The sequence below is a fragment of the Camelina sativa genome, chromosome 5 (genome assembly GCF_000633955.1).
Source record: "Camelina sativa cultivar DH55 chromosome 5, Cs, whole genome shotgun sequence".
Taxonomy (NCBI): domain Eukaryota; kingdom Viridiplantae; phylum Streptophyta; class Magnoliopsida; order Brassicales; family Brassicaceae; genus Camelina; species Camelina sativa.
In genome coordinates this window covers 5,313,335-5,333,369 of record NC_025689.1, presented here as the reverse complement: position 1 = coordinate 5,333,369, position 20,035 = coordinate 5,313,335, and the positions used below count along the sequence as shown (strand labels likewise).

Genomic DNA, 20,035 nt, shown 5'->3' with positions numbered 1-20,035 from the left:
AACAGTAAAAAAGGAAAAAAAATCTCCTGGTCTCAGCAAAGCGTATCAGTATGTCATACCAAATCCTAAAATCAAACAAGGGGATAAAAATGTACACCATCTATTCACAAATGGAAAATACGAAGCACCCACACTTTTGTTAAATCATTTTCCTTCCTCCTATCATACTCTGCTGCGTCTGAGACCCAGACAAGCTTTGAGAACCATTACTACTGTTCGTCGGTTTATTATGCTTCCCATCTGCGCTCCCGAACACATCCAGATCTTCAAACAATCTGTAGGATGGAACAAACGGCTTCTGTCCTACAGTTACTCCTGGATTGCTAGCAGCTGAAGTTGCCTGGGGATCTCCGGCTCTTGTAGGGAATGAGTTGGATTGCTGCAGTGATCTCCCAGCCGATGTGTCTGTGTATGACGCACTTGCATTAGCCCGTGGAGTATAGTAAGCATTCGCTGATGTTGAAGCCCATGGTGGAGGCGGATATTCATACGGGTTCTGAGGCCGAGTTGACGGTTGCATCTGGAATTGTGTTTGCTGTTGCGATTGAGAATAGCCCTGCTGTGTCTGTTGCGGTTGAGAATAACCCTGTTGCGGTTGAGGTTGAGAATATCCCTGCTGCTGTTGAGGTTGTTGATGTTGAGAATAGCCCTGCTGCTGTTGTGGTTGTTGATTTTGAGAATAGCCCTGCTGTTGCTGGGGTTGTGCCCATGGAGCAACATAGCTATCAAACTGTGGTCGAGGCTGTGGATAGATATGGGTGTTTTGATCTGAGACAGCGGGAGGAGGAGGAGAAGGCTGAGAGGATGGAGGCGGTGGAGTTGACGGTGTACACAGTGTCAAACTCAATAGGTCAATCATGTCTTGTTCCTTTGTGGTGTTCACTGGAGGAGGCGGGTCAGGCAGAGCAAGAGCAAGAGCATTGCTTGCAGCATTATCAGACTCTGAACTGGTGGGGTCTGTAGTCACAGATGCTGGCGGTTTGGAATGCCTGAAACAATACAGAGTGATATGTCAAATACTAAGTTTATGATATGCACAGTTGCCGGATCCAATCGTAATTTGTAAGACAGACCTTCGAGCTAATTGCGCAAACTCATCTTCCTCCTCTTCGTAATTTTCATCAATTGGGCTTTTCCCCGTAGACACAGTGGCTGGTATTGGGGAACTAGAACCAGCTATGGAACTCGAATCTTTAGCTTCAGAAGATTTAGGGCTCGCATCACCAGGTTTAGAAGCCTGAAGTAACAGAGGAGAACCAGAAACCTGAACTGGCAGAGGAGTACCAGAAGCTATTGCATCATGCTTAGCTAGCAGAATTTGAAGACTGTCGTTTAGATCAAGTCCCCGACCCAAAAGTTCATCATCCCTGCCACATACACAAAAGGATGTTTAGCACAAACTTGGAACCTCTCAAGTCAACAGTATCATTACACATTCTAACAAATTTAAAGACAAAAGTGATTCCTAAAAATAGAGGACTAACCCAGTGGAGGTTAGCATCTGCATCAGCTTTTTCTGATTGGAACGACAACGCTCGACCAAGTCAACAATGACCTCATCTTTCACAGCCTACATAACAGGAAAACCATGGGTAAAGCAATTCATTTCATCCCCAAACATACAAATATAGCTGTATTAGTAGGTTTCCATACCGCACGATCACTGGGATCCACAGCTTGTAGCATGTCGCCCAAGAGATCCATCACATCCCTCATGGACTCAAGACTTGAAAAACTACAATTTAACCAAAACAAGAATATTGAGATCATGGAAATATTTGTACGGAATCTAAAACTGTCAGTCCACATCAACATCATATTGAACTAACAAATCCACTAACCTTAAGCCTTCAATCTCAGTTGCCATTGCTTCATCAAGCCTTCTCGACGAACCGCTGGGCATTCCATAACCTACTTGAGGAACTCCATAACCCGCTTGAGGTGCTCCATAACCTGCTTGAGGTATTCCATAACCCGCTTGAGGTACTCCATAGCCAGCTGGAGGTATTCCATAACCACCTTGAGGTACTCCATATCCCCCCTGAGGTACTCCATATCCCCCCTGAGGCTGTCTTAACGGTGGATGACTCACTGGTGGTGTTATTATAGGGGACGCATCAGGTGAACGCCTAGGGAATTCAACTCCAGAACGCTGCAACATGTAACAGCAACCTTTAGAATAAGAATATCATGCAAATAAGATCTCAGTAAACCGTAAAGCAACTGCCATATAAAAATAGATCTGAACAAGATAAAAGCACGGAACAACATGACTCCACAACTATAAACACTCAACTTTCACACTTGGCACCGGCCAAAAAAAGAGTAGTGGCAACAAATACTAAACTACCAATATACAATACTTAACAAAATTTAGAACAAACAATAACCAAACAGTATATATGTCCACCAATAACAATTACATTTTCAAGAGAGATACTCACCCTTAACTCATCGTATGCCCAATAATAATGCGGGAATTTTCCCTCTGGACCACCAAAAGCTTGCTGCCAAGAGTCCAGCAAGACCAATATCTTATCTCTAACTTGCATATCCGCCTATAAAGTCCAATATCATCAGCAATACGAACAATCACCACCACTATGGAAACACACACACACAGATAGAAACACAGAACAAGAAGAAGTACCTTCTTTTTCACAATCTTGACCAATTCCCCTAACAAGTTTTTCTCTGCAACTTGATGGTGCAAATAATCTCCACAGTTCTTCACTAACGTCTCCAAAAGCTAGTAACAGAAGAATACACACAGAGAGTTAAGAAGAGTCGAAACAACTCACAAGTAACAAGGTCCTAAAATTGACAACAAACATCATATACCGTAAGAGCAAGTAGTTGAACTCTAGAACTCTTATGCTGTAGCCTCTTCTTAACAGCTTTAACTACATCTTTCGCCTGCCTGATCAAAATCAATACACGCAAAAACCGTTAACCACAGATGCGAAGTAAACTAACAAATCAAAGAACTAAAACAACACCAAATCCCAATTTTGCATGTAATCGTTAGCCTTTTTAATCCAGCATAATCCAATAACAACAACAACAAATCAAAACACCAAAATCGAACAATTAAAATTACCAGTGAAGAGAATTGACGGAATCGCAAATTTCCATATTGGTAGTCCAATCAGGACCTAACAAAAGATCGCTGGTAGCTTTATCAACAGCCACCGTCGCCGAAGCTGAAGACGACGCCATATCCTATCTATTCTTTTTTTCACCCGATCAAAAGAGAACTCCGATTAAGAATAATAAAACAAAAAAATAAAAACCCTAGAAAATCTTCTTCTTCGCCAGCGAAGCGAGAGAGAGAGAGATAGAGAGAAGAAGACGAAGTCAGCGAGAGAGGAATCTTTGCTTTTTTTTTTGCTGTTTTAAGCCTTTGTTTCTTTTTTTCTTTCCTTTTCTAATCTCCACGAAGAAGATACAAAAGCACACAAATTAAAAGGAAACAAAAATCTTTTTTTATTTGTATTTATTTTATTCTGATCTCTTTTTCTCAGTTTTTAAGGACGGCTATTTTCCCGCTCCACGCTCTTTCATTTAGTGCGTTAACACCACGCGTCTTTATAATTTCGGTCAACGTTAAAATTATTAATGACTAATTGTTTTTTAGGTGGATAATTCCCTTTTGAAGATATTGGATTTTTTTTAAATGCTAGTCTATCTATCTTACGTGTTGGATGAGAATTATCCAAACAAGGTGAATATTAAAAGGTTTTTTTTTGGAAAGTATATATATAATAAAAAGTTGTGATGTATTTTTATCTACAATTGAGTGACATGTGATTTTTTTAATTGGTGCTAGTACTTTGAAAAGAAAAGATAAAAGAGGAAAAACAATCATTTTTAAAATAATTTTCTTTAAAAACTTTATATATGTGTACTCCATTTTGATTATACTAGACCCAATTTATAAAGACTACAAGTGGTTTATTAATTTTTGTCTTTTAAGTTGATAATTTCAAACAGTTATAATGATTTTTTTTGTGATAATCTCTCTGAAATATAAATGACTAAAAATAGTTTATTGATTTTAAATAGTTTTTCTGAATATTATTGATTGAAAATTAAATATGTGGAATTTTAACTCATTATACTTTGGGATATATATATATATATATATATTAACTAGAAAGTTGGGATATCTACAATTGAGTGACACATAATTTTTTGATTGGTGCTATTACTTTGAAAAGAAAAGAAAAAAAAAAGAGAGAAAAAGGATCATTTAAAATTAGTTTCTTAAAAAACTTTTAGATATATGTGTACTCCAATTTGATAAGTATAGTAGTAGACCCATTTCATTAAGACTACCATAAGTGGATTATTAATTTTTTGTATTTTAAGTTAATAATTTCAAAACAGTTACAATGATTTCTTTAATTAATCATCATTATATATATATAGAAAAAGATTAATATGTAGTATGGTAATCTTAAACAAGAAATGGCAAATTAAATCCACAGTAATTTAAGGACTTGTGAAAGCTAAGTGTATGTATCAAGTCCTTAAATTACTGTAAAATTTAGTTGTGTTTACGACGTTGTTTTGAAAACATCATCGTTTTAGGAAAACCCTACGCCATAGTTGAAGCAAAGCAGCATACCTCCCGGTGGAATTTTGAATCTCTCTCTCACCAAATAAGACGAGCTTGGAGAAGACGAAGACGAGCTTGCAGAAGAGGAGAATGGAGGATTCCATAATGGAAGAGGAGAAAATGGAGTTTGGAGATGATGACAACCTCTCAATGGAAGTTTTCATCAGCTCCAAGTCATGTAGTTCTAAATGATTAAGCAATATAATCTGCGGAAAAAAACAATATAATTAATCTACTAGTTTCAAGTGAGGGTTTATGATAATGATAAAAGGGTTTATTTCTAGGAAACTGTATTTTTTATACCAAAATACATTAATCAAAAAAAACTTATGATGTATTATTACCAAATTTTGATTTAAAAAAAAACATGTTACCATTTATGTGATATTCTTGTATATTATGTATTAAACATCATCTTGATAGACAACACAAACAACATAGTTTAAAATTGTGAATTATTGGTTTAATTTTTTTTCAGTTCTTGAAATGTTTAAGCATACTATAAGCAAAACATAAGAAAAATATGAGCAAAACATAAGAAAATATAAAATATTATTTTTTTGAAAGTGTATATAATAAAAAGTTGTGATACATTTTTTATCTACAATTGACTGACATGTGGTTTTTTAATTGGTGTTAGTACTTTGAAGAGAAAAGATAAAAGAGGAAAAGAATCATTTTAAAATAACTTTCTTTTAAAAACTTTAGATATGTGTACTCCATTTTAAGTTAATAATTTCAAACGGTTACAATGATTTTTTCTGATAATCTCTCTTAAATATAATTGAATAAAAACAGTTTATTGGTTCTAAATATTTTTCCTGAATATTACTGATTAAAAAATAATTAGTGGAAATATTATTGATTGAAAATTAAATATGTGAAATTTTAACTCACTGTAATTTTTTGCGTAAATGTGATGAGCATTGTATAGTATTTAATTTTGACAACATTTCTAATTTTAAAAAATTTACAAATTATTCCTAAATTTCACATACAAAATCTACTATAAAAAAAGATCAATACTTGCTGAAAAAAAAAACAATATTTGAAGTTCAGTGGCGGACGTTATGGTATAAAGTATTATTTTTTTTGAAAATATATAATAAAAAGTTGTGATACATTTTTATCTACAACTGAGTGAGATGTGGTTTTTTAATTGGTGTTAGTACTTTGAGAAAAAAAGATAAAAGAGGAAAAGAATCATTTTAAAATAACCTTTTTAAAAAACTTTAGATATGTGTACTCCATTTTGATATACTAGACCCATTTTATAAAAGACTATACATGGTTTATTAATTTTGGTATTTTAAGTTAATAATTTCAAACAGTTACAATGATTTTTCTGATAATCTCTCTTAAATATAAATGACTAAAAATAGTTTATCGGATTAAAATATTTTTCCTGAATATTACTGATTAAAAAATAATTAGTGGAAATATTATTGATTGAAAATTAAATATGTGGAATTTTAACTCACTGTATTTTTTAGGTTAATGTGATGAGCATTGTATTGTATTTAATTTTGACAACATTGCTAATTTTAAAAAATTTACAAATTATTCCTAAATTTCACATACAAAATCCACTGTAAAAAAAAGATCAATACTTCTACATGCTGGAGAAAATAAAGATCGATTTAATATTAGTCCATGCATGAATCATGATATGAATCTATGAACTCAGTCGCATTGCCGTCTCAACATATATTGGTTATCATATCCGGATTAGATGTGGTTTACCATGGTTAAATCGGTTAAGCTACAACAGTGTATGTTTACATCTCTTTGTTTGTTGTACTCTCTTGTCTGTCTCTGTCCTTTTAAGTTCAATAAACGAAAAAAAACTTTCATAACAAACCAGTTTAGTTTCTCTCAATGGAATAATCTATATAGCAACCTAAAAAAAAAACAGGCTTCTTACAGTAATCATTAATCAAGGTAATCAATCTGCAAACCTTTCAATTGAAAATATTTGTGGAGCAACAAGAGTAGTTGAAAGCAGATTTTGTTCCAAATTCATTGACGTAAATGGCCAAAATAAAGTAAATGAGAAAATGAATAGAAGTTTTGTAACATAATAAAAATAAACTAAAACTTTGTGTAAATTGAGACAAAGCAGTTTAGAAAAGCGTCACTCCTACAGAATGCTTCTAGACTCCTAACTTTTCAAATGCTTCAAGTCTCGACTTGTTTTGATCAAACCGACGCTTTTCTAAACTGCTTTGTCTTTTCCTCTTGCCTCGTGCAGGTTTCTTGATTCGGACCAAACTTGGCACGTAAGAGCCGCACCCATGTGGCCAACATTCTCTGTCTACATCTACTCCGATATCAAATTTTCGTACGTATCCAGCCTCTCCAATGATGATAAATGTTCTGCGATCATACTCATCTTCAAAACCCATGGCGAGTTTCTTCTCCTCGTCGATGAAGAAACCTTCATATATATGTGGGAGATCATGTAGCCTAGTCCCCGTCTCCATTCTCAAGAACTTGCTCCACGACACCATTTCGACATCAATCTTAGTCGTAATCCATATCTCAAACTCATTCCATTCTGTTTCGTAGTGCTGAAACAAAGCTGCAAGCTTCTCTTCCCTAACACAAGATAAGGTCACATATTCATATTCATGATCCCAAACGCTAGGTGGTAGAGCTAAAAGCGGTCCAAATCTCTCTCTTGTAAAATCGAAACAGATTATGTGATCGACAAGATCACTATCATTATATAAATTCCTCTTTGTAGCACACCAATAAGTGTTTCCTTTGAAATTGACACCAAGGGAACCAAACATTATGCACCAATTTGGAGTGACATCAAGACTTGTCCATGAATCAGAGTCAAAATCGTATATCTCATACCAAAAAAATTGGTTTTCGGGTGCTTTGCTGAAATAATCTATAAACCTCAAGAATTTAACTCCAGAACAAAATTTCTTATTCTCGTATCCAAGAGCATAACTGAACCTGTCCCATCCCTTTGGACGATGAGAGTATCTTGGTTCGATCCACCTTGTTTTCCCGCTATACGGATTCCAAACCACAAACTTACTATCGTCGTCTTTGAAGATGCATAACAATAAACCCTCACAGTGAAAGACTTGAGATATCTTGACTTGTTCGTCAAAGAGACGACTAGGTTTACGTTTAAACTTTATAGATGGATTAACGTCGTCGACGACTAACCTCATTAAATGAACATCGAAATTCATCATCGCGATCATCGTAGGCTCCTCTTCTCTTGTTTCTTTTTTACCAATGTACAACTTCCTAAAGCTCCTACTTTTGGATAGAGTGTTCCAACTTTTGCAAGCAAGTCTCACTGCTCTCAAAGATTTCAAAGGAACCCTACAGAAGATCTCCTCTATCAAAACGCTTGGAAGATTGGAGATCATCGTCGTCACTGTTTCAAATTGCAACAATGGTTTTGTTTTTTTTTTTCTTCTGATTTCTTGCGGCATAGGGAAATGAGAGAGTATACACACACACCAATGGAAGATACACAAAAAAACCTAAATAAAGTTGGGCCAATCGTGGGCTTCAGGATATAGTTAGGCTTTTAATGATGATATATTATTACTCGAGACAAGAATGGTGAAACTAATCTATAAGTCATGGAACAATAGGGGTGAACCTCTCCATTCACCTCATAATAAAATAAGGCAATAAAATCTGTATACATTATTATAAAATTAAAAAACTTAAACCGCACTTTAATAAACCCAAACCGACATATAATTTCGTTCTAATTGTAAAATCTAAACCCTAACTATCTCATTTGTGAACCCAAACCGACATATAATTTCGTTCTAATTGTAAAATCTAAACCCTAACTATCTCATTTGTGAACCCAAACCGACATATAATTTCGTTCTAATTGTAAAATCTAAACCCTAACTATCTCATTTGTGAACCCAAACCGACATATAATTTCGTTCTAATTGTAAAATCTAAACCCTAACTATCTCATTTGTGAACCCAAACCGACATATAATTTCGTTCTAATTGTAAAATCTAAACCCTAACTATCTCATTTGTGAACCCAAACCGACATATAATTTCGTTCTAATTGTAAAATCTAAACCCTAACTATCTCATTTGTGAACCCAAACCGACATATAATTTCGTTCTAATTGTAAAATCTAAACCCTAACTATCTCATTTGTGAACCCAAACCGACATATAATTTCGTTCTAATTGTAAAATCTAAACCCTAACTATCTCATTTGTGAACCCAAACCGACATATAATTTCGTTCTAATTGTAAAATCTAAACCCTAACTATCTCATTTGTGAACCCAAACCGACATATAATTTCGTTCTAATTGTAAAATCTAAACCCTAACTATCTCATTTGTGAACCCAAACCGACATATAATTTCGTTTTAATTGTAAAATCTAAACTCTAACCACTTCATTTGTAAACCCAAACCGACATAATTTTATTCTAAGTTTAAAAATCTAAACCAAGCCAATATTTAACTTTCCTTAATTAAAACTATATAGAATTTGTTTCCTTAATTTGGTTTGCTTTTTAATTTAATTTTAATTTATTTTTGAAATAAAATATTAGATGGAAGATTCTGATTGGCTGAGAGAAGAGGGGGTGAATGGAGAGGTTCACCCCTAGGGGTGAACCTAAGTATTTTTCTAAGTCATGTCTTACATAGCTTCCAGCTTTATGGTCTCTATCTTCTTACTTACGCTGTTGAACTGAACTAGTGAAATGGCAAGATCTTCATCGTGGCACTGAATGTCAAGTTTCCTTAGAAAATATAGAAAATCTCAAGCAGAAATACGCAATGGAAGACCTAGGAAATTCACAATCAATGAGCTAGCTCTTTCCAACTCCATAACTGGTGAGCCTATGCCTCAAGCTTACAGATTCGTTATTAAAACCGTAGCTAAAACACTCTCAGCGTGAGAACATTGCATCTAGTTCTCAATCACCTTGAAATCTCTGAGAAGTTTATTAGAGTCGGATAATTTAAAGGGACAGCTTGTATATATATAGAGATAAGTACTCTGTTTTCTAACTTCATGTATTTCTTCTCTCTCATATCTCAATCAATCGTAATAGTCTTTATAGCAGCTTGAAAAACTAGGTTTCTTTACATAGTTATACTCAAGGTAACTAATCCGGAAAATGAAAAGATTTGTGAAGCCAAGAGGCCCAAGACAAGTGATTGAAAAGCATATTGTGTTCTTGACGTAAATACCAAGAAATATATTTATTTCTTCTATTGTTTTGTAACAATATTATAATTTAGGCTTTGAAAGTTGCTTGTATATGAATAAAACCTCTCAGAAAAATCTTTGGAAAAATAAGCAAAAGATCTACTATAGGGTACTCAAACTTAGGGCGGAGTCTTTGCCTAGCCCTTGATATCTTTTTTATACACCTCAGCTACCACAACAAGCAATATATCCTTCTACTGCATCATCCCGTTTGTAAATTGAGACTAATCATCCCTTTTTTTTTTCTCCTTTTGAGCATCCTCATACGGTAAAACCAATATGATTTTGCTTCTTCAATAGCTTGTCAAATGCGGCAAGTCTCAACCTGTTTTGATCACATAGACGCTTTTCTAAATGGCTTTGTTCTATTCTTTTGCCTCGTACAGGCTTCTTGATTTGGATCACACTTGGAACATAAGAGCACACATCTGGCCTACATAACTCATTTGCAGGTACTCCAGGATCCAATTTTGTTACGTGTCCAGCCTCTCCACCTACGTTAATATATCTTTCGCGAAGGCCGCGATCCTCACATTTATATTGCGTACCAAAACTCATGAAAACTTTCTTCTTCTCGTCAATAAAGAAACCAATAGGAAAATCTATCTTACGGCTCGGATCCACTATTCTCAAGAACTTGCTCCACGACACTATTTCGACCTCAATCTTAATTGTAATCCATATCTCATAATCATATAAATCGTGGTGGTGAAATAAAGCTGCAATCTTCTCTTCTTTAACACAAGATAAAGTCACATATTCATAGTGACGATCCCTAACGCAAGATGGCAGAGGCAGAAGCGGCCCAAATCTCTCTCTTGTAAAATCAAAACAGATTATGCGATCCGTAAAACCTTCTGCGCTTCGTTCTGCTGCACACCAGTAACTGTTTCCCTTAAGAGAAACGCTACTGCTTGAACAATATATCCTCCAGTGTGGAGCGACGTCAAGAGTTGTCCATAAACCAGTATCAAAATTGTAGATTTCGTACCAAAAAAATTGCTCTTCGGGCGCTCTTGCAAGAAAATCTACAAACCTCAACAATTTAAGGCTACGACAAGATTCCTTATCCTCGTATCCGAGACCATAAGAAAATGAGTCCCATATGTATGGACGGTGAGAGAATCTGAGGTTGATCCATCTTGTTTGCCCCAAATACGGATTCCAAACCACAATCCTAGTAACGTCTTTCAAGATGCATAAAATTAAATCCTCATAGTGGAAGAGTCGATCTATGCTTACTTGTTTGCTCGGGAAGCTAATTTGACCTTTATGCTCTATAGATGGATCAACTTCGTCGACGAAGCCGCTCATTAGATAGAGATTGTTAGGCATCATGGCGATCATCATAGACTCACCTTTTCTTGTGGCTTTGCCAATGTGCTTCTTCCTAAAGCTCTCACTTTTGGATAAATCGTCCCAACTTTTGCAAGTTAAACGCACTGCTTTCATGGATTTCAAGGGAAGCCATGAAATAATCTCCTCTATCAAATATCTTAGAAGATTGGAGACCATCGTCGTCGTCATCGTTCAAAATCACACAACAAATTTTTTACTTTTTATTTATCTTTGTTTACTCTGATTTCTTGCAGCTAAGGTAAAGAAAAAAATAAATACAGTTTAGTGTTATCCGTGCAAACTTTACTACTAATCCCCATGATTAGGCGCTGATCAGCACAGAACTTTAGCCATCATGAAGCACATAAGTCTACGCTATTTTGATTTTACTACTAATGATATAAACATTGCTTCTTCTACACGTTTTGACAAATGTGTAAGATATGCACTTATCTCCGAAGTTGCATCTTCTCCCAAGAAACTACTCAAGAATTGCTGACGATTACATACACTGTCGCCTCATGATTGGCCAGAAGCAAAATAAAAAAATCAAATGCGTCGGACCCATCTAGTCTCTTCGTTGAAGAAGTCGTGGCAACGTCGTGTTGACAAGTCGGGAACAAGTAAAAGATCTCATCTTAATTTCTTGCTTCCAAATCTTTATTTTTTTTTAAATATAAACCTCTTTTTTGTTCCCTTCTTCATCAGATCTTGAAACATACTTTTAAACAAGACAAAACAAAAGAATACGCTAGAAGCTCAAAAGATTTGACCAACTTTTTTATTTCTGTAGTGATTGTGAGAATAATATGCCTATGGGGAAGAAACATCTTAGCATCAGCTCTCTGAATTACCAATCCGAAGACAACAACTGCAAGAACAGTCTCTTCTTCGGATTGTTCGATGACCATGAATCCACAAGGCTAAGAAGTGGGAGTATGAAGAGACAATACAGCGACATGGGAGATAGCTACCACAGAGTTTATGAAGAACAAAACGATGATGTTGATTATAATGGAGATGGTGATGGTGACGATGATGAGAGATCAAAGATGGACATGAAAGTCTTAATGGTATTGGAGTATATGAGAGAGCTTTACGTGGGACAACTTCAGCTGCTGAAAGAGATGTTTCCAGGTGGAGCTAAAGACGAGTTTGTTGGTTTTTTTAACAAAATTGGTGACGCTGTGACCCAAATCAAACAAGATTCTCGTCCTCCTCCTACAAAGTCAATGACTATGCAAAGGAGTCTCAGTGCTCGTTCGCCACGTGTCACCTCTAAAGGGGTTAATTTGGGTCCATCAGATCTAAGAGATGAAAGGTTTAAAGTCACAACGGTTAATGCTGGTGGTGCGGGTGGAGCTGGAGGTGCTGCCGGAGGAGATAAAGGTGGCTCGACAGCTGGTCAGGGTCAGACCAAGAAGTAAGTAGTCAGGATTTTGTGACATGTGTGACCATGGATGATCAAATGTTATGACACTCAGGGGTTTTGCATGAAATGTGAAAAGTGTGATTTAAGACTTTTGAGTCAACTTGGGGATTCCTAGTTTTAAAGGTGGATTTCAATTTCTCTATTCAATGATACTTCTTTTCCTAGTTGGTGTTGTTATATGTTTTTGTATTTATGGAGATGAAGTATCAGACTCATCCAAAGGTATAAGAAACTAGGATCAATTAGCTTCGTTTATTTATTCTTTTGGAGTTTGACTCTCATCTTCTGTTATGTTCTTTCAATTAATAAGAAAACCTTTGTGTGCACGATGATCCTTAACTGTAATAATATTATTTTTTTAATTTACGTCAAGAATAGCTGCAAATTAAACAATGACTAACTTAGCTGCGTTGCATCACATTACCTATATTGTATTTACAACACTTACATGTAAGAAGTTGACAAGAATTTGTGCGTTTCAGTGCATATTCCCTCTCTGTGCAGCCACAACAAAGACCATTAGAATCGGAGACGCAAGCAGAATCACATATAGGAGTGTCTCATCTATACCCATTGCCTCTCTTTCATTATCCTCTTGCGCTTTATAATTCACATTATCTTTGACAAAGGCTTCAAAGTAGTTCTGATAACCAGTGTTTCCCTCCATGTAGCTCGACCCCTTCACCTTCAGCATCTCCATTGCCTACAAGTGTGTTATGAAAAACCCTCACATTTTTAAGAGAAACTGTTTGCCTAAATCAGATGATAGAAAACACTACGGGAAGCCAACACTTCTTTTTATCAGTAAACACACAATAAGCAAATCAATAGAGTTGAATGGCACTTGTCCGATCTCAGTCAGAGAGAAAACACAAGTTGTGTTACACTTGTGCTTAGTAGGTATAAAACTTTTGGGAGTGATTTGTGTTACCTGGAAACTGAACATGAACTGCCTCGCTTTCTTGCTCACTCCCGGATTTGGGTGGGATAGAAGCTTCTCATACATGCCCCTTGCCTTATCTTCCCTGTCAGTCACTCCACAACAACAAAGGCACATGAGCCAATAAATACTAACCAGTAGTCAACAAGACTACTTTTGAGAATATCTTAGAACATTCGCAAATAACCATCAACTTGGTAAGTATAACAGGGAAGCTTCAAGTATTTTGCGGTTTCCTTGGGAAGTTTTAGAGCTTGAGAGAGTTTTGCGACAATGATTTACAAATACGAATTTATATGAGGCTATTAAAAAGTCAAATATTCATGAAGAAATACTTGTCACCCTGTAGTTGCATCAAGAGAAATACAAAGAGAGAAAAACTTACTTTCGAAGTGAATCCTGACATATAGACCACTGCAAAGCCGCTTGTCCATGAAGCTCACTCTGCACAACTAAACTCGTACCTAGTTAAGGTCACATCTACTGGAGCGAACATAAGAACATACAAGTAACATCATCTTCTGAATAACTACTTCTTTCGGTATCTAGGACTAGGTGGATCAATGGATTAAGATGTCGATAGAATATCACATAACAAGGTAATGCAAAATAATTAGGTTCTTAAAAACCTTATAGATTGAATGGTTGGTTGTAATATAAGATAGTTGGATTCTTTGCTCCACATACATGCTGCGGATAGATAGTAAAGAAGTCTCATGGAATCAGAACGAGTGAGGCATATGCAGAAGAATAGTTGTATGAGTAGATTAATGCAGAAACATAGACATGAAATAAAAAAACCAGATTTGGAAAAATTACCTTAAAAACTATTTTCTCCATGACCTTTTCATAGTATGGCAAAGCTTCCTTGAGTTTCCCCGAATCCATAAGAGAGTTCCCTTTCTCTATTGCCTGTTATAATTAAAGAAAGTGTTAAAATTAAGGGAAGAAGTAGATGAATGAGCAAAACAATTCTAATTTCTAGCTATCTTGATGCACAAATAGATGCAGAACATGCCTGTAGATAGAGTATATATTTCTATCTAGTTTTTCTCCACTCAAATCAATTTTTTAAAAACTTTCTACGAAAACGTGGCAACGTGTAAATCTAACTTAGCTATTAAAATAAGAGAATCTGCTTGAGAAAACAGGAGTCATAGTTTCAGTTGAACCCATATACTTGATATGATCCTATATATAAGATTCTAAAGAAAGCAACTTAAAATTTATAAGATATAGCTTGGAGCATTCTCATTGAGAGCAAATTTACTCTGTAAATGAGATTTATTTTTGCGATATTACATCCAAATTTAAAGCTTCCAAATTAACTTCAGCATCAGGTCTGTCCTCAAAGAAGAACAAAAATGTCTTTGGAGTACCTTCTCACACTCAAGTTTGAGTTTGGGATCAATATTCAGTCCGATTGATTTCTTGTAGGCAGCGAGCATTTTCTTTGTCTGTGCTTCTCTCGCAATCCTCTCTTCAGCGGTTTCAACTGAATCCCCCGGTTGGAGAGTCCTTCCACCACCAAACTTAAACAAAAAAAAAAAGTATATATCTCTATCCTCAGGAAAGTATACATTCCACCAAAGTTAAGATGCAAATTCTTATAGCTAAAATTAGCCCCAAGCTCATAAATGGATTAGTTTTAGTCTTTTAGAGGTTCAAGTTGTTCAGAAACCTATTGCAACTGCTACTTGGAATTTGGAAAACATAGTGTTGTAGGACATATACATGCATTCCCTTATCATTTAGTTTAAAACGAGGAATAAATTTTTGCATACCGTCAACAAGAAACGAATTACTCAAACAATTCAAAGAGCTATCTGTATCTTTTCCCATTTCAGAATACGAAGTAACAACCATAGCCAAAAATCCAAAATGTACTTATTGCTAAAGGAAATCCATGAAACCTTTCTGTTACTCCTACCTTTAATAATCTGTAGTAATTGGCTCTACATACCCTAACTTAACAACATTGGACAAGCAACTTTTCCCCCCCTTTGAGTTCTTAGGTACAACTAATCCAGATGCATAAGACATCTATTTAGATGGGCCAATCACATACCGTCTTGGAGATGTTGCTAGGTCTTGGGAAAACTCCCCACGTTGAAACTTTGGGCTTATACACATCAGAGTTTCCATCTCCTTCTTGCTTGACATCATTCTCTTTCTCCGCAAATCTTGTTTTATCACCAACAATAAACTCCACCTCAGGTAAGTCTCCTCCTTCAGGAAGATAGTCTACAACAGGAACAAGTCCAGCTGGAAGCCCTCTTGTGCTTCTCTTATCAGCAAAGCCAAGCCCCATGAAATCAATACTGGAGACTTTCACCTCTTTCTTCTTAACATCATTATCTTCAACAACCTTATTTGATGATCTAACAAGACTTTGCTCTGTACTACCTGAAACCCAAAAGAATCAAGCTCTCCGGATCATGTTTTGATTACATATTAACATATGTAAGTCAAATAAATATTAACTTTGCACATATTGACACCATGAACAAGCACTTCAATAGTCAAAGACTTCACTTCTAAATCATATAGAAAACCAACCTTTACAATAAAATCAACCCATATGAATGATACTAAAGCCAATTGGGAAAATGCATTGAACTACAAACTCAAGACTTGTGAACAAAAAAGATATGGTTTTTACTTTTTACTGAACTGGGTTTAGGTTCCTCGACAACATCAGTTCCAAGCTCTTTCCTTTTCTTATAATCATTAGCTTTTTGCATAGCAGCCTTAACCGAGAGTGGCAATACTTCATCACTAGCATTTTTATCTCGCTCTTCTACCTCTGATTTCGATTTCTTATAAGCTTCTGCTTTCTTCAAAGCTAGCTTCACGGGATCGACGTCGACCTCAACCTCCGACGAGCGTTCCGACGAGGACGAGTTGCTCCGAGTTCGGAAAACAGAGAGTTTCAAGGATGTTGGTTTTGGAGATGGAGACGAGAAGAAAGAGGGAGTATCGGCTAGTGGAGAAGAGAGCCAAGAGTGGTTGAAAGAAGCCATGGATTGGTGAAGAGAAGAGCTGGTTAGCCATTTCTGGGAGTGGCCAAGAGGGTTAATCACACACCCGTGGATGCAACCATCACCACCCATACATTTCATCATTTTCCATGTAAAAGAATTGTTTTACCGTTCAATTTTTTAGCTCGACCAATTGTTAATTCTAATCGGTTTAGTTTGGTTCAATTCAATTTTTCTATTCACACAGTCTTATACATTGATAAATTTATTATTTGAGTTGATAACATTGATATATATATATATATATATATTGTAATAAATTTAAGTTGATTTGATCTAATTGCACAATACTGGATTTGGTTTGGTTTGTTTAGTACAAATTATTGTTTTTTACTCATAAGAAATTCAGTTTTGTAGCTCAATTTTGGTTATATTTGGTTAAATTTGGCTTGTTCAATGTTTATGCCAACAATTATAGGATGTTAAAGATAAAAGTGGAAGTTTGTATAGATATTTGCATAATATGGATATGAATTGACCAATTTATGATTCAAATGGTTTGATTTGGTTCAGTTCAGTTTTTCTATTCACAAAATCCTTAATTTATTTCCTTATACATTAATAAAATTAACTATTAAGTTGATAACATTGACTTGCAATTTTTGGAGTTAGAATGTACCGATTATTTGATTTTTTGTTTGCAAAATATTCTTAGCTTTTAATCTTGATGAAATTGGGAGTTTATATATATATATATTGTCCAATTTCGATTCAAATCGGTTTAGTTTGGTTCAATTCAGATTTTTTTTTTATGAACACAATCCTTAATTCATTTCCTTATAAACTGATTTTACTATTGAGTTGATAACATTGATTTGTAATTTTCAGAGTTATAATAATTGACAATTTTTTTTTTTGTTTACAAAATACTCTTAGTTTTTAATCTTGGTGACATTGGAAATTTGTATAGATATTTGCATAAATTATATATGAACAGACCAATTTTGGTTCAAATCGATTTAGTTTGGTCCAATATTCAGTTTTTTATGCACACAATCATTAATTCATTTCCTTATAGCATTGATTTAAGGAAATGAGGGGTGTTGCTAGTCTGAACGAAATTCCATTCATCATATTTTGTTCCTTTTGTTTTGACACTTTGATTCTTAGGTTTGTTCATTTTCTGTTCTTTTTAACACTGTTAGGTACAAATATGAGAGAAGTTGCTAAAATCAATCTGCCTATATTAACATACTCAATAGGAGAAGAGTCCACGGTACCAAAAACATCTTTCACCAATTATTCATCCCTCCTTCTTGTGGAGAAAATTAAAAACATAATTGGCCCAGATCTATTCTTACGAATAGAGAATTCATTTATGGGTCCTTTGATCAAGATGTATAATAGAAAATTTCGATGTTCTGCAAAAATTATTCATTTTCTTCTCTCAAAACGGTTTAAGACGAAGAAAAAGAACGAGCTGTGATTTCATATAGGCGGACAGCCTATGAGGTTCTCTATACGAGAATTCCATATGGTCACAGGCCTCCAATGTAGTGGAGATGATCATGCAACTAATGCAGATAATGAGGCCAATCAGTACCATTCATTAGCAGACTTGCAAACACGTCTACGGCGTACAAGTAGAGAAGTATTGGATGAAAAGGTATTTACTGGGAATGTTGATGCTCATAGAAGGTATATTTCTTGCAAGATTCAAAAATGGTGGCAGATTCCCAGATTCCAATCTCCAGAAAGGACTAGATTCACTAGATATGAATTTTTGTTTGCAAAATACTCTTAGTTTTTAATATTGATGAAATTATATTAGATGAATAGTAATGAATTATCAGATTGTTTGATCTAATTGCACAAAATTTGGATTTGGTTTGGTTAATTTGGTATTATAGGTTGTTAAAGATGAGATTGGGAGTCTGTATTTATTAATTAATTTTTCTTACTAATATTATTGCTACATTCAGTTCAGCCCAATATCGGCCCAAGTCCAGCTGAAACTAAACTAGCATCATTCGGGTCGGTTCGAGTCGGGTTATAAACACCGCCTTTATCTGCGACGACGATGATATTCACCTCCGCGAGGCTTAAGCCCTAAAAATCCCCAACTTACTCTTTTCTCCACTCTCTGAGCCTTCTTCCTTCTTTGTATGTCGCGTTGATTCTCACACTTCTCTCGAGCAACGAGCTTTCGCGTGAGAGTAATGACGAAGGTCTATGGAACCGGAACGTACGACTTCAAGCGCCACAGAGTGGCTGAGTATCCACTGGAGTTACCTAGCCATCCCGCTGAGAGGCCACTAGAGTCAAAACCTGGATCTAATTTGCCGAGCTCCATCACTTTATCTGAGATTCAGCAAGATAGGTTGACGAAGATTGCTGTGGAGAGCTGGATTAAGACTGGCGGCAAGCTGCCTGAGAAACCGTTCGATCCGGAGGTTGTGAAGGAGATTTATGTGACGGAGCTTAAGGTAATTAGTGGTCGTAAACCTGTTCCACTTCAGCGAGTTATGATTCTGGAAGTGAGTCAGTACTTGGAGAACTATCTTTGGCCTAATTTTGATCCTGATACGGCTACGTTCGAGCATGTTATGTCGATGATTCTTATGATTAACGAGAAGGTAACTAATCTTGCTCTCTTTCGTATTTAACTGTGTTGCATATGGTGAGAGCATTATTGTTTGACATTGCTTCTTCACGCTTTGTAGTTCCGGGAGAATGTAGCAGCTTGGATTTGCTTTCATGATCGAGACGATCTGTTCAAGAAGTTTCTTCAGAAGGTTCTTCGTCTTAAAGAGGTTTGTGGTCTACCTTTTTGTTTTGGTTTTTATGATTCTAGTGTTGTTTGAGATAATCGCTAAATGTTAGGCCAATCGTATATTCATATTGTCTTTTGCTTACCTTTGTAGGGAAGAGATTTGACTATTGCTGAAAAGACAAATTATTTGGTCTTCATGATTAATGCTTTCCAGGTTCGTTCTGTTTCTTGCATAAATTTTGTTATATATGTAGCAAGTACTTGTAGAATGCTGCTGCACATGGCTCAAGAATAGAAAATACATGATCTAGTAACTAGTAAGCGGTCTTCGCGGACCATATAACTGTGTGCTACTCAGTGAAAATGTCTGTCAAGATATTTATTCCACGCGGACAACCTTTGAATTCATGCTTTTGCACAATTTATATCCTTGTGCTATATTTATTTTCTTCAATATTCTTAACTGTGTGATGATGTTACAGAGTTTGGAAGACGCGGTGGTTAATGAGATTGTTCTAAGTGTAGCAGGATTACAATCTTGGCACAGTTTGTCTTATGGACGTTTCCCGGTAGGGGATACCTTCACATGGATTTTTTTAAGGATGGTGAAATATTTTGTAGTTGCTCTGATATCATCATTGATTCCCACAACTGTAGATGGAGCTCTGCCTTCAGCCTGATTTAATAAAAAAGTGGAAGAGGTCATCAAAGA

At 35.6% G+C, this 20,035-nt stretch overlaps 6 protein-coding genes across 6 annotated transcripts in view; 2 read left to right on the top strand and 4 right to left on the bottom strand.

Annotated features, from left to right (window-relative positions):
* LOC104785619 (TOM1-like protein 2) lies at window positions 11-3,365 on the bottom strand. The gene is made up of 9 exons (XM_010510877.1): window positions 3,101-3,365; window positions 2,842-2,920; window positions 2,651-2,749; window positions 2,445-2,558; window positions 1,842-2,152; window positions 1,654-1,735; window positions 1,485-1,570; window positions 1,074-1,367; window positions 11-989 (listed from the first exon to the last, which is right to left on the bottom strand). The coding sequence occupies exons 1-9, from the start codon at window positions 3,217-3,219 to the stop codon at window positions 140-142; spliced, it is 2,034 nt and encodes a 677-aa protein (XP_010509179.1). The 5' UTR covers window positions 3,220-3,365; the 3' UTR covers window positions 11-139.
* LOC104788919 (F-box protein At2g38590-like) lies at window positions 6,775-8,019 on the bottom strand. Its single transcript, XM_010514683.2, has one exon. It carries the CDS (start codon window positions 8,014-8,016, stop codon window positions 6,775-6,777), a length of 1,242 nt encoding a protein of 413 aa, XP_010512985.1. The 5' UTR covers window positions 8,017-8,019.
* LOC104785618 (putative F-box protein At5g41510) lies at window positions 10,114-11,386 on the bottom strand. The gene has a single exon (XM_010510876.1). It carries the CDS (start codon window positions 11,384-11,386, stop codon window positions 10,121-10,123), a length of 1,266 nt encoding a protein of 421 aa, XP_010509178.1. The 3' UTR covers window positions 10,114-10,120.
* LOC104785617 lies at window positions 11,886-12,955 on the top strand. The gene has a single exon (XM_010510875.1). It carries the CDS (start codon window positions 12,007-12,009, stop codon window positions 12,622-12,624), a length of 618 nt encoding a protein of 205 aa, XP_010509177.1. The 5' UTR covers window positions 11,886-12,006; the 3' UTR covers window positions 12,625-12,955.
* Window positions 13,108-16,622, bottom strand: LOC104788918. Its single transcript, XM_010514682.1, has 7 exons — window positions 16,244-16,622; window positions 15,638-15,975; window positions 14,949-15,101; window positions 14,389-14,481; window positions 13,955-14,013; window positions 13,561-13,654; window positions 13,108-13,332 (listed from the first exon to the last, which is right to left on the bottom strand). Exons 1-7 carry the CDS (start codon window positions 16,590-16,592, stop codon window positions 13,108-13,110), a joined length of 1,311 nt encoding a protein of 436 aa, XP_010512984.1. The 5' UTR covers window positions 16,593-16,622.
* Window positions 18,770-20,035, top strand: part of LOC104788917 (intron-binding protein aquarius-like) — a 13,577-nt gene continuing 12,311 nt past the window's right edge. The window contains exons 1-4 of the mRNA XM_010514681.1: window positions 18,770-19,186; window positions 19,274-19,363; window positions 19,475-19,537; window positions 19,806-19,869. Coding sequence (XP_010512983.1) covers window positions 18,770-19,186; window positions 19,274-19,363; window positions 19,475-19,537; window positions 19,806-19,869 — 634 coding nt within the window. The remainder of the gene's footprint in view (window positions 19,187-19,273; window positions 19,364-19,474; window positions 19,538-19,805; window positions 19,870-20,035) is intronic.

Coding starts and splice junctions, on each gene's coding strand:
- LOC104785619 (XM_010510877.1), bottom strand. CDS start 3,219: ATGGCGTCGTCTTCAGCTTCGGCGACGGTGGCTGTTGATAAAGCTACC. Junction 2,750..2,841: donor TTCAACTACTTGCTCTTACG/GTATATGATGTT, acceptor TTCTGTTACTAG/CTTTTGGAGACGTTAGTGAA. Junction 1,736..1,841: donor ACTGAGATTGAAGGCTTAAG/GTTAGTGGATTT, acceptor GTTAAATTGTAG/TTTTTCAAGTCTTGAGTCCA.
- LOC104788919 (XM_010514683.2), bottom strand. CDS start 8,016: ATGATCTCCAATCTTCCAAGCGTTTTGATAGAGGAGATCTTCTGTAGG.
- LOC104785618 (XM_010510876.1), bottom strand. CDS start 11,386: ATGACGACGACGATGGTCTCCAATCTTCTAAGATATTTGATAGAGGAG.
- LOC104785617 (XM_010510875.1), top strand. CDS start 12,007: ATGCCTATGGGGAAGAAACATCTTAGCATCAGCTCTCTGAATTACCAA.
- LOC104788918 (XM_010514682.1), bottom strand. CDS start 16,592: ATGGCTTCTTTCAACCACTCTTGGCTCTCTTCTCCACTAGCCGATACT. Junction 14,482..14,948: donor TCAAACTTGAGTGTGAGAAG/GTACTCCAAAGA, acceptor TAATTATAACAG/GCAATAGAGAAAGGGAACTC. Junction 13,655..13,954: donor TGTCAGGATTCACTTCGAAA/GTAAGTTTTTCT, acceptor AGTGACTGACAG/GGAAGATAAGGCAAGGGGCA.